At 40.5% G+C, this 13,793-nt stretch overlaps 1 protein-coding gene across 2 annotated transcripts in view; it reads left to right on the top strand.

Moving 5' to 3' along the window:
* Positions 1-13,793, top strand: part of MGAT5 (alpha-1,6-mannosylglycoprotein 6-beta-N-acetylglucosaminyltransferase) — a 399,298-nt gene that overhangs the window by 374,502 nt on the left and 11,003 nt on the right. For both annotated transcript variants that reach the window (XM_043993188.1, XM_043993187.1), the window contains one exon: positions 1,312-1,469. In XM_043993188.1, coding sequence (XP_043849123.1) covers positions 1,312-1,469 — 158 coding nt within the window. The remainder of the gene's footprint in view (positions 1-1,311; positions 1,470-13,793) is intronic.

Genomic DNA, 13,793 nt, shown 5'->3' with positions numbered 1-13,793 from the left:
GCCTCCTGTGCTTTAAGCAGATACAGGATTCCTAAGAATGCCACTTGTTATAGTTGCTCCATAAAGATTAATTACGAAGCTTGTGTTAGCATATCCCTAGCAAGGAGCACACTGAAATATTAGCTCTTCTCTCCATTCCCTTTCCTGAACGTGTGTGTGTGTGTGTGTGTGTGTGTGTGTGTGTGTATGAAATCAGGATCTTTCTCCCCACGCTCACTTATTTTCTTGTTTTTCCTCCTTCCACACCTATAGTGTAGGTTGTAGATAAGGGGCCAAAGGGCCTGAGATCTGTCTAGCCTCATCCCCCAAGAGGCATAGAGGTGCTATTCTTTCCTACATTTGCTCCTCATCTGTGACGTTTAAAGAGATAAACTCCATGATTTATCTGCAAGACTGAGTACTTACACTTATCAGTTTTCACTCAGGATGACCTGAAAGGTATGGTCCTAATCTCCTTCATGCAGAGTCAGAGGCTAACAAATAGAAAAGAAAGATGCTGTCTTGCCTTTGCTCTCAAAGTTAGATAACTTGAATCTGTGGGAGCTTTTGGTTAGTGACTGGGCTTTAAGTACCTTCATTGTAATAAATAAACCTGTTGAAGTTACCAAACCATCTACTTTTATAGGAGGGCAGGGCAGCTAAGTAGCACAGTTCATAGAGTCCTGGGCTGAAGTCAGGAGGATCTAAATCCAAATCTGTCCTTAGACACTGACTAGTCGTATGACATTGGACTAGTCACTTAACCCTGTTTGCTTCAATTTCCTCATCTGTAAAATGAGCTGAAGAAGGAAATGGCAAACTACTCCAGTATCTTTGCCAAGAAAACCCCAAATGGGATCACAAAGAGTTGTCTGAACAACATTCAGAGTGGTTTCGTTATCCAAATAACCTTTGGTTGAGCAGTTTGCCCTGTCTACATTGCAATCTTCTTGAAGGAAGGGATTATCTCATCTCTACCTTTTGTGTTTCCTTTAGTACAAATAGACATTTGATAAATGCTTATTGATTAATTGATTTCTTCATTCTTTCCCTCAGCCAATATTTCTTAAACTCTATGTGTAAATCACTCTCCTAGGTGCTGAGAGGGGTACAAAAGTAAATAAGATTCAGTCTCTGCCTTGAATTAGCTTTCATTCTAATAGGGGAGGTGCCATTCATGCATACAAAATAAAATAGAATATTGTTAAGTGCTGAAGACAGGTGCTGAGAGTTCCAAATAGAGGAAGATCATTTCTGACTAGACCATTAGCTCTGGATCCTAGAAAATGTGACATTTGAGTGGAGTCTTAACTCATTGCTTAATTGTTATAGGATTTCTGTCATGGACAAGTTATGTGGCCACCACTTAGTGCTCTGCAGGTGAAGCTCTCCGAACCTGGGAAATCATGCAAACAAGTCTGCCAAGAAAACCAACTCATCTGTGAGCCATCTTTCTTCCAACACCTCAACAAGGACAAGGATGTGCTAAAGTAAGTGCCAAGCAGAGAGACTAGGCTCTGGCTAGAGATGGCAATGATGTGCCTGTTAGGTGCTTGTGTGGCCAAGCCCACCAGTTTGCTTACTTATCCTTTGAACAAGTATCTCTTTTCATGTCCAGCTTTGGTTTAGAGTTGTAAGTACCTTCTGGTTCCTAGTTCTGTACCTGTTGAGCAAAGGAGAAAAGTGGGAGGAGGAAACACCTCCCAAATGGCTACATTTTTTTGTTATCTGAGATGAAGTTACACACCATTCTCATTCAGCTTAGTGACAGTTTCTGCTTTATGATTGCTTTTATTTACCTTGCTAGAGGTCGAGATCATGGGTGTTATTTTCAGCTTGTTAATATTTTTTCATCTTAACTGTGGGAGTCAATATAGATGATGATTCATGAGTTTCTTGTCAGAAATAAGCTCCAAATAACTGTCGGATCAGAGTAGAACAAATGACAAGAAAATGTTACCAACCAGAAAATTCAGGGAACTCAGTCTTTAAGGAAGGGAAAGAGGAGTCCAGAAAATATTTCATGTCCATCTGTGGACTTCTATGCACATGCCCAACTCCCTTGCACATATCTTTATTTCACTATTGTGGATTCTGCTGAATTAGTGTTTCTGGGTGTTAGCTAAGACTTCTGTTTCCCCTAGTTAAAGAGGATCTAGTACTCTGTACCCAGTAGACACAATAAATATAGGCTGAAGGAATGACTGTCACACTTGGAACCTCTAGTGGAATTGGTTCTACTATGTGATTCACATTCCTCTCCCCAGTATCAAAATTTTTTCAGGAAAAAGAGTCAGGAACTCTTTTTACCCTTATTGTCATTAATAAGACTCTGCTAGAAAAATTGCCTATAAATAATAAAAATTGTGATCACAATTGTGGATTTCTAATCTACATTGTCAAGCACTTAAGAGGAAATTTAAATAATCAAGTAAAGTTAAGACTCAGCTGCTTTTTCCTTCCTTGGCTTAAAACAGTTCTATATCTATCATTTTTCCTGCAAATTCCATGATACTCAAGTGTTTGAACACTTTTTTCTTGTTTTGTTTTTAAAGAAAGAACTTCACCTGTAGTATCTTCACCTCCAGGAAAATTCTGTTGAGCAGAGCTTTGGGTGATGTTGTGTTTTTTCCCTTCTTTGTGTAATAGAGTCAAGACTGAAAAGCTTTTTTCTCTTTTGACCAAAAGACAAAAAAAACCCCACCACAAATCAGAAGAAATCATTTCAATCCCACACCCCTGTTCTTTGGACAAAGATTGATGAATTATGCATGTTGAGAGTTTGTTTGATATTCCCTGGGACCTCTGCTTGGGGTTAGGTCACATTAAGCAAGGATAATGTAATAATGAGGATGTCAGGCACCAGTTCTGTCATTATAAAATCCCTGAAATGACCAACCTTTGACTCCTTTTCAGTGTGTCTCTTGAGTCAAGTTAGATCATACAAAGGATTTCTTCATCCAAGTATATTTATCGAATACTTGATTGTGTGAGACCCTCTGCAAGTCACCATACAAAGACTGATAGAAGCCAGGGACAGTCTCTTCCCTCTCAGAGCCTACAGCCTGAGTAAATGTTGACACAGGCAGGCAGGCACATACTGCACAAACAGCAAACTAAAGACATTCAACAAACATATGTATAAATCATGAATATTCTCCTTTACTTAAGAGTTAGTTAAATTCCCCAAACATTTGTTAAGCTCCTACTATGTATAGAACACTGCATCCAGGTGCTAAGAGGAATACAATGATAAATGAGAAGCCCCTGCACCCTAACAGGGAGCTCACATGTGTAAGTAACCATAATACAAAGTATAATGATGTGAGTGTTTATAAAGAGTAATCCAGAGAAGAGAGGGAAAGCTGTAGTGGGAGAAGAGAGAACTTTGTGGAAGAGCTGAAGCCTTGAGACACAAAATTTCAGTAGAGATGTATGAACAGTGACTCTTCCATTTTGGGTATAGTATATATGAAAGGGGAAAATGTGAAATCATTAGACTGTAAGTTCCTCCATTAGACTGAGAGCTTCTTTTTTTCCATATAAATATTTTATTATTTTCCAGTTATGATTGAGAGCTTCTTGAAGGCAGGGGCCATCTTTTGCCTTTTTTTTTTTTTTTTGGTATCCCCAGAGCTTAGCACAGGGCCTGCTACATTGTAGGCACTTGTTAAATGTTTATTGATTGATATCAAATTGGAGAGGTAGTTTGGGGCCAGGTGGGAGAGAGGCTTAAGAGTTTGGAATTTATCTAGCATGCAGAGGAAAGCAACTGAATGTTTTTAAGCAAAGTATCACAATCCCAAACTGTGTACCAGGAAGATTAGTCTGGTGCAAATCAGTCAACAAGTCTGTATTAAGCCCATCCTATATATAGGTCAGGCATTGTGCATGGTGGTGTATACAAACAGAAAGAATATAATGATCCCTCCTTGCAATGAGCTTACATTATCATAGAAGAGACAACTAGTATATGTTATAGGGGAAATGGTTGGGTGGGGGGTAGTGATGTTGGGGTTCTTAGGTAGGTATTCCTCTTTAAAGAATTATACCCTCTCATGCACAAATCCAATTAGAATAAAATAATATTTTATTTAGGCTCTAGAGAAAGGAAACCAAGAGAGAAGTCTAACTATCTCCTCAAGCAGGAGACAGGAAGATGCTTTTGTAGAGGACTGATGGTAGAAAAACCCGATGGGGTGATCATTTGACTGTGAAAAGTTCCCTTATTGGGGGTGGTCACCAGAGTGTGGGGGGTAAATTGGGTGAGAGTCTGCTCCCATCTCCATCCCCCTAGCTCCACAAAGGCAGCAGCCATACCTAATGGGCTTATCTCACTTGCTTCAAGGTATGTCTTCTCAAGAAGAATACCTTGTCAGCTGACCCCATCACATGTGTGTATACACACACACACACACACACACACACACACATATATATATATAAACATATACATGTATACAGATATATAAGCACAAATACATACAAAGTAGGTAAATACAAGATAGTTTAGGAGAGAACATATATACAGTGAATAGGAGAGGTAAGTGACTAGTCCCTCCCAGTTGGAAATACAGTGCATTAGTCCAGGTAAGAAGTAATGAAGATCTGAATTTAGTTGGTTGTTTGTAATGGAGGGCAAGAGCTACAAAAGAAGCAGCTGAGTTAAAAATCAACAGGACTTGACAGTTTATTGAAATGTCAGGGATGAAAAAGAAGTAGAAGTCCCAAATTGCTTCCATGTTACAGACCTAGGTTCAAGGTAGGACTTTAAATATAGGTTTCCTGGCTGCTAATATAGTGTGTTTTCACTATGCCACCTCTTTGCCTTGGTCTGCTCCTATGTAACACGGAGAAAGCATGTGTTAGAGAGGCTACCACCCATGCTATGAGTGGGCGGGAATTTTCAGTAGGTTCATATGCCAATAAAACTGGAAGAAAATCTCCCTCCCCACACCTCTCTCTCTTTCTCTCTATAAGAAATGATTCATTTGGACCCCTACTCTATTCCAATCAATATTAATCAGTTGGATAGGGGTAGTGATTATAAATTCTGCATGTTAGGTCCTAGAGCTATGAACAACAGATTTTAAATTCATTTGCTTAATCATAGGAAGCTAACTAGAGGCCCTCCACCCTTGTTTTTTCTTGTGGTGACCAAGCCCAACATGGCAGAGGTGATTCAATTACATGGAAAGTCCCCCAACTTATTTTTGTACTTCCAGACCACTCTCTATTGCTCAACTTGTGTTATGACCACTTAGTCAGTGAAAATGTCCCATGTTTCGCCCAACCTGGGACTCCCCTACTATTTTTTGGCTGATCCATCATTTTTGGCCCTCTAAGCAAGGTCTATCAACTATTGGGGTTCTGTATTTTGTATAGCCCTTCTGAAGTGTTCAGGTATCAAAGCTGGCATCAAACCTCATAAAAATTAGGCCCTGGAGGAAGGGGGCATCTTAGATTGTGAGGAAGATCTGAGGTCTACTTCATTAGAGGGGTCCAAGGAACCTTTAATAAGGTGCTATTGTCTCAGCTCTTCCTCAGTTTCTTTCATTGTAGGCTGAAAAATTTTAAAATCCACGTCTTTTACCCACCCCACCTTGCTCTCTAACTCCCTGTCCTGTCTCCCTCCCTCCCCATTCTACTCTGTTCCTTCTCAGTCAGGGCACAGACATGTAAGGACATCTGTCCTTCAGTGCCAGCAGCCCCATAAGGAGAAACACCTGAAAAGTCCTTATCTCACCAGTTGCCTGTACTCCTTTTTCTGGCTCTTCTTGCCTTTTTGCCTCATCAACAAGTGTGTCTACCTGAAGATAGCAGCCCCCTTTTACCCATTGCTGTAATTCTCCTAAGTCAGAAAACGGGAAAGCAAGAGAAAGGAGCAGAAAGATCCCAGCATAGTGCTATCTGTCTTATTCTCCCAGAGGGTCCATTATTGTTGAAATTCAGGGACCAGTATCCATCTTTGTATTGGAGGGATCTGATGACAGGCAAGCCAGCTGTGTTGGGACCACGTGGATGGGGCCACAAAACCTCAGCCCTGCTTCTGTGTGTGTTAGAAGACTGAAAGGAATGCTAATGTTTGTAATAAAGCTGTTTTAAATTAATTCTCTGTCCAAATGAGCCCTTTTTGAATAACTTATTCATGCATTGGTGAATGCCGATAGTGTTGTTGTACCAAGTTATCTACAGATTCTTTTGAGGACTCCCTCTGAATATAGGTAATCCTGGTCCGTGCGTATTCATAGGCGATTATTTCTTCCAAACTGGCTCCTTTCTTTTTTCTTCTGGATTGTTTTCTGGCACCTTTGGTACCCCCGGGCACTTCTCACATGTTTTCCTGCTCTAGATCGAAGCCGTTTTCAAATTCTTAGGGTCTCCTTTTCCTCAGGGGCCACCTAACCCTAACTAATTGTGGGCCATTGTGCAATATAAATATAATAACAAAATCATTGATTTAGAGCCGAAAGAGACCTAAGAGGTCATCTAGTCCAACTTCTTTCTTTTACAGATGAAGAAACTGAGGCCCAGGGAGGATATGTGACTGTGGAGGCAGGATTTGAACACATATCCTCAAACTCCAAGCCTATTAGCATTTTTTTCAGTGTGACTTGCTACCTCCAAATATCCAGTCATTAATGCATTCGGTAATCCCAATGCTACTGTCCATCCTCTAATGACAAACCCCTCACTGCATTGCATGGCTGCAGGCAGCATAACTATTTCATATCAGGCCTTGAGTACTTATTATTTCATGTACTATGTGTAAAACACTGTTCTAGGCACTTTAGGGGAGCAAAGAAGTATTTTTTTTTGTGGGGCAATGGGGGTTAAGTGACTTGCCCAGGGTCACACAGCTAGTAAGTGTCAAGTGTTAACCACTGCGCCATCTAGCTGCCCTGCAAAGAAGTATTAAGTCAGAGAGCACCTCTGGTCACAAGAAACTCGTGCTTATACTGGTGTTGCAGAACACATTTTATTATTTCTCAGTGGTACCTTGCCCATTCAAATGCTCATGTAGGCACTTAATCCTTTCTCCCAAAGAGAATCCTGAATGAGTCTTACTGCATACAGGTCAGTAAACAAGTCTTTCTCTTCTAGGGACATAAAAACTGATAAGATGTAGGGGCACAGAGAAATGTCAGTGGAATCAAGGCCTGTTTTGCCAAGAGCTGAGGCTTCCTGGTTTAAATGGTTAAGAGAAGTAGAAATGTCATTTAAGGTGTGAACAGATATTATGTTGACTACCTGTCAAATGGGTACCTTCAAAGACTTAACTTCTAAAGTCTTCTGAGTCTCATCTTGATTTTTTAAGTCTTTCTCTCTGTTAAAATGACAGAGGACAGTTCCTAGCTTAGTCACTGCTAGCCTAGCTTTATTTCAGTACCTTGGATTATCTCTCTTCTTCATGTTTCACTTAAACATGGAAGACCCTTAGACCTAGTCTTAGGCTGAATGACCCAGATTGGGTCATTTATAGTCCTATTGGTTGGACTATAAAGCATGTTTCAAAAACGTGAATTTGTTCCAATGCAATTGACATGTTAGGGAACACTTTGAGCATAACACAAATTTTGAGTTTGCTTCAATTTCTTTTGCAAGAAACAGCTAGACTACTGAAAACTGCCACTTCACAATAACTCAAAAGCTTTAACCATTCTGATATATACTTCCATAAGCAAACATCAGGTCTTTTTCAAGGTACAATGCCATACTTCTTGTGTATGTGCTGGTGTGGTGGGAACTGTGGACAGGGAAGGGCTGGTCCACACTTCTTCCTTAGCCTTAGCCTCAGGCCAGGAGTTAAAGGCTGCCCAACTTGCTTGTGCAGCCTGGGATGTTTGCTGAGCATAGTATTTTTTTTTTTTTTTTTGGTGAGGCAATTGGGGTTAAGTGACTTGCCTAGAGTCACACAGCTAGTAAGTGTTAAGTGTCTGAGGTCGGATTTGAACTCAGGTCCTCCTGACTCCAGGACAAGTGCTCTATCCACTGCGCCACCTAGCTGCCCCTATTCTTTTATTTCTTAACAATTCAACATGTATAAAAACTGTGCTTTCAGTTTTGTTTTTGTTTTTTGCAGGGCAATGAGGGTTAAGTGATTTGCCCGGGGTTACACAACTAGTAAGTGTCAAGTGTCTGAGGCTGGATTTGAACTCAGGTCCTTTTGAATCCAGGGCCGATGCTTTATCCCCTGCACCACCTAGCTTCCCCCGTGCTTTCAGTTTTATTAGATTTTTATCTTTTTTTTTGCATGTGTCACTGACAAAAAATTTTGAATGTTGTGCCCCTAACTCCATTTCCTTTATAAACTCTGTGGTTTTTATTGCCCATGATTTCGCATATTGCATAGGAACCTATATATCTCATTATAACAGAAATGTCTGTAGCTTGAGGAAAAGCCAATGAGCAGAGTTTGCCAAGGTGAGAAGTCCTTGCTATCTCCTCTCTTATCAGTTGCCTCATCTGTAAAATAAAGGGTGGGTCCAGATGATTAAGTCTATTGCGCCTCCTGGTTCTAAATCTTGCATTCCTATGACATTCCTTGGGAAAGGACAAAAAGATCTCAGGGACTCCACCAGGTCAAGCAAATGATAGACTTTCCTTGTGGGTTAGCCCAGCCCTAGCTTAGAGCAACCAATGTTCAAAAGTTATGGGAACACATGCCTCTTGAGAATATTATCATGTCAAAAAATTTTTCTGCATTGGCCACTTTCTATCCATGCTTCTTTCTACTGAATTATTTGCTTTCTCTCTCCCCCTTCAATTCACCTGCTTTTGGAAGCCTTCCCTGAAAATCCCAGGATCCCTCTAAACACATCTATAGTACAATCCGGCTGTCTTTTGTCTATACCAGGATATAATACATGTACACAAATGGATGTGTCTTCAAATTTTTGAAAGGCAGCTGAGAATAAGAGAGCTTAGACTTATTTCATTTAGTCCCAAAGGTCCACAAAGTAACTGTGAAAAGGCAGATTTTGACTCAGTGTGAGGGAAGAAAAAAAAAACAAAAACAACTCCAGCAATTAGTGTGACCTAAACATGGAATGAACTGCCTAAGAAAGTAGTGAGCTCTCTGTCACAGATAGATGACTGTATGTCAAGCATGTTATAGAGGACAATTTTGCTTCAGGTATGGATTGGATTATAGTTCCTTTTAATGCTTGGGATTTTTTGATGACATAAACATATGCAGGTGTGTGTCTATATAGACACACAAATGCATAAAAGCCTGGCTATCTGCAGATAGACACTCTATATGGGAATAGCTATTTGTGCAATGTCCAAGTTCAGAGACTACTTTGGGGACATTCAAAACCAACCAAAATACCAAGAGACTTAGAAAGTGGATTTATAAAAATGCAATCCCAAAGTTACTTCTAATTTGAGCAAAACAGAACTAACAAAGTCATGACCTCATCAGAAAATACTTAGGAAGACATTTAAGCTTTGAGAGTTTTGCTTTGATGAATTAAGCTACTGAACTAGTTTCGATTTAGTTCCTTAGTCAGAAATTGCTTTATTCTACTTAACTGAATGTAGAGTTAATGGTCATAATGACTATCAATAGCCCTAAATGATCTCCTCAAATTTGGCAGGACATGCTTGATTGTTTATAATTAGACCAGGTTTCCATATGATGGCTGCCCTGGGCTTCCATTACATTTCTGAGGTATATGCAAGTATTTGATGTATGCATTCTGGCAATCATTAGCTTTTAAGATAATGAATTTCATTTTGGACATGTGTGTTGAGGTACCTCTCTTGGTAGCAATGTCCAGGAAGTATGTTGGTGTTGTGGAGCTAGGGCTTAAGAAGGAAACGAAGGCCTGCCATGTCATCATATGCATAATGATGATAATTGAGCCCATGGGATTGATCACCCATGGGATAGATGAGACCGCTGAGGGATAGCATAGAGAAAGAAGAGCAGAAGTCCCATCATTGTGTCCTGGCGTATATCCTTGCTTAGGAAGTGGGACATAGATGATGACAACAGACAGAGAGCAATCAGACAGGTAGGAAGAGAACAAGGAAAAGGAAAAGCTGAAGGATGAGAAATTGTCTGGTAGAATGTAAACTCCTTGAGGAGTACATAATAGGTGTTTAACAAATACCTGTTGACTGATTATCTAGAAAGTGGCCAACAAAGTCAAAAGCTACAGAGAGGTCAAGAAGGATGAGAACTGAGAAAAGGCTGTTGAATTTAACAAGAGATCACTGGTCACTTTAGAGAGAGGTTTCAGTTGAGTTGGGAGTGAAGAAGCTCAACTGAACAGGACTTAAGAAGTGGGTGAGAAGTGAAGAATTAGAGGCAAGGTTTTCAAATTACTTTATCTACATTCTCTCATTTGAACTCCTTATTGTCAAAAGTTTAAAATTTAACACAGCAGTTTTTCACATATTATTCAGACTGGTCCCATTCAGAATCAATCCTTAATGAAAATTTGATGGCTATGGTAGAAAGAGAACATGGAAGTAAGGAGAGTTGAATTGTAGTCCTGGTTCTTCCACTAAATAGCAATGTAACTGATAAATCATTCACCCTTCCAGACTTGGTTTTCTTATGTATAAAATCAGCAGATTGGGTGGTCGCTAAGATTCCTTCTTCCAATGGCAGTATTCTGTGACATGGACAAATAAGGAACGTGTGAGAATAGGAGCATTTCTGCCATCGTGTTAAGATGATGTATTTAAGTTATTGTGAAGGAAGTGAGGCTTGAGCAGAATTTGGAAAGAAAGGAATATAATTTAGCAGAGATAAATAGGAAAGACACAGCAAGGAGGGAAATGTGGCCTGAGATTTCTTTAGAGACTAGAAAAAGCACAGCAGGAACCAGCAAGAGGGAGCCTGCTTGGAATGTATGGACTTCACAAAAAAGGAAGTGATGAAGGCATTAGGAGAAATGATTGGTGGAGGCCTTTGAAATCCATGATAAGTTTCTTTTTTACAGTGGAAAGTCATTTGAAGATGGTCCAAACTGGCCCATTGGTTTTTGTTTTGATTTGTTTTGGTTTGTTTTTTTGTTTTGTTTGGTTGTTTGGTTGGTTTTTTGTGGAGGAAGGCAATCATTTCTGTGCATTACAGAGTAGATTGGAGGGAATAGAGTCTGAAGGCTAAAAAGTAGGTAAATGCCAAAGTCTAGGTTCAAATGTGATCATAGGGACTCAGACTAAAGCTTAATCATAAGAATGGGGAAAGAAATAGATAGATAATAGAAATTATCTGGAGGAAGAAACAGCAAAGGGCTACCTCATTAGACATAGAGTTTCCCAGTACTGGAGGACTTCAAGGTCTGGGTATATACCTAGGATGTTTTTAATGGATTGACGTTGCAGCTGTGGATTGAAATAGATGTCCTCTGAGGTTCCTTCAAACTCCGATATGCTGTGATTTGTTTAAACCTTCCAGTGATATTGTAATGGCATACTGGTGACTCTCGGTCTTTGAAGGCTATGGCAGAAGAGAGGTAGTATGGCAAGGTAGAGAGCTGACTTCTGAGCCAGAAAGACCTAGATTAAAGTCTTGCCACTGACCCTTTCTGACTGTGTGATCCTCAGTAAATGACTGAGCCTCTCAGAGTTCTGGGACTGGGACCAGGAGGGGTCTGCAAACTAAGAGCCAAATCCATTCCTCCTCTGTTTTGATGTGGCCTACAAACTGAGACTACATTCTTGGGGAGGTACAAAAACAGATGGTGGGGCCCGATTTGACCCATTGGGGCCCTAGTTTGCCAATGCCTGCTCTAAGTCTATAAATATTCAGAGAAGGTCCCATCCTGTACTAATAGAGAAGGTTTCCTCCTTCAGGGAGTTGTCTATATCAACACCATCCCATTACCAATCCCAGTCCCTATCCTTGTATCAGCAAAATGTTACAGTGCAAGCCAGAAAGGTTTCAAGTATAGTTCTTTTTTTGTTTGTTTGTTTGTTTTGGGGGGAGGACAATGGGGGTTAAGTGACTTGCCCAAGGTCACACAGCTAGTAAGTGTCAAGTGTCTGAGGCCAGATTTGAACTCAGGTCCTCCTGAATTCAGGGCTGGTGCTTTATCCACTGCGCCACCTAGCTGCCCCTCAAGTATAGTTCTAATGATAGACCAAAGACCCCCTTGTCCTAGGAACAGCCTGGATAAATTCAGACAGGATCATCACTAGACTGGCCAAGGGATTTTCAGCCTTGGCAGCTCTCAGGGATATCCAGTGGAGAAGGGAGTCCCCACACTAAGGAGATCCCAAGCTATTGGAGTTTGGGAATTCCTATTAAATGACAAGGGGCTGAAACTCAGCTGAGTTTCAATCGTGACTAAGCACCTTAGAGTATACTCTGCACTGGTGGCTACAAGACATACATAAGAAGTGCAAGAAATGTACTGTGGCCCGTTGTGTAACTTGGACAGTAAGGTTTAGTGGAAAGAATCCCAGATTTGGAATCAAATTTGGGCTCGAACCCAGGTTTTGCTACCTACTACCAAGCCACTTAATCAACCATCCCTCTTCTCAATGAGCTTGCATTCTAATGGGGTGTGTGTGTGTGTGTGTGTGTGTGTGTGTGTGTGTGTGTGTCTAATGGTAGCCATCTCTGGAGAGAGGAAGAAAAAAAGAGAAATTTACGTGATAACTATTATATGTGGGTTTTTTTTGGTTTTTTGTTCGTTTTTGCAGGGAAATGACAGTTAAGTGACTTGCCCAGGGTCACACAGCTAGTTAAGTGTCAAGTGTCTGAGGCTGGATTTGAACTCAAGTTGTCCTGAATTCAAGGCCAGTGCTTTATCCACTGCGCCAACTAGCTGCCCCTTATATGTTTTTAATAGGGGGAAAAAAAAGAAAAGGAATAAATAAGATTTGTATAAGCGGAGGAAAGAAGGGGAAGCATATTCTTCACAAGGGAAACAATGTGAATGAAGGCATATTCATGGGAGAGTGCAACCAAAATGATCTCCAGCCACCAGACATCACTCTGCCGGGCACTGGTTCCCAGCAGCTGATAGGAGAGCCAGCCTCATCTCCTGCTTGGAAATCACTGAGAAGCACAGGAGATGAGCTCCTGTGATTTGGGTCACTTCCTGTATTGCAGGGTAGGAAGCAGGTGGTCTAAGCGGATGTTTGAGAGCTACTCTTTTGTTTTTCTAAGAGCAGTTAAAGGTAGCCTAAATGCCAATTGTCTCAAAAAGCCCCAGTTCCAGGAAAATAGCCTCTGGCCTACAGGAATTTCTGACCATGACTGCTAGAAGAAAAAAAAAGTGTATATTTGGAGGCTATAGGGAAGAGATTGTATATACCCAGGGGAAAGTGTATGTGTGTGAGCATGTGTATGTAACAGATAGTATAAAGGCAGGGATTCTAGTGGAAATTCAGTAGGCTTGGGCCTTAGATGTAGCTCTACCTAACTCCTTGGTTGTCTTGGGTAAAGTAATATAACCTCTCTGTGCCTCAGTTGTTTTATCTGTAAAGTCAGAGTGATGATTTAGGTGCTCTGTTAAATCACAGTCCTTAGGAAGACACATGAGATAATAAATGAAAAGACCTCCCAAACAATAGCTAATGTAGACAGGAGGGAAGTAGATTGGTGGTGAGTTATCTAGTGGAACATATAATCTTATCCCCCTGAGAGGCCTTTGCTAAAGTTGATCAAAGCATTTATTGCCTGTTATCCATTGTCCCTGTGAACTTCTCCATATCATATGTCTAACCCTATGGATAGAAACTATTTTGTAATCATCTTTATTATCTTATCACCAGTCTTGTTTGCATGATTATCATCCACTGTCATCATTGCTCTGAGGTGTGCTCTTAAAATCCAATGGCCTAAT

Source organism: Dromiciops gliroides, chromosome 3 (genome assembly GCF_019393635.1).
Source record: "Dromiciops gliroides isolate mDroGli1 chromosome 3, mDroGli1.pri, whole genome shotgun sequence".
Lineage (NCBI taxonomy): Eukaryota > Metazoa > Chordata > Mammalia > Microbiotheria > Microbiotheriidae > Dromiciops > Dromiciops gliroides.
The sequence above is the reverse complement of the archived record's forward strand: the minus strand, read 5'-3'. Positions and strand labels throughout refer to the sequence as shown.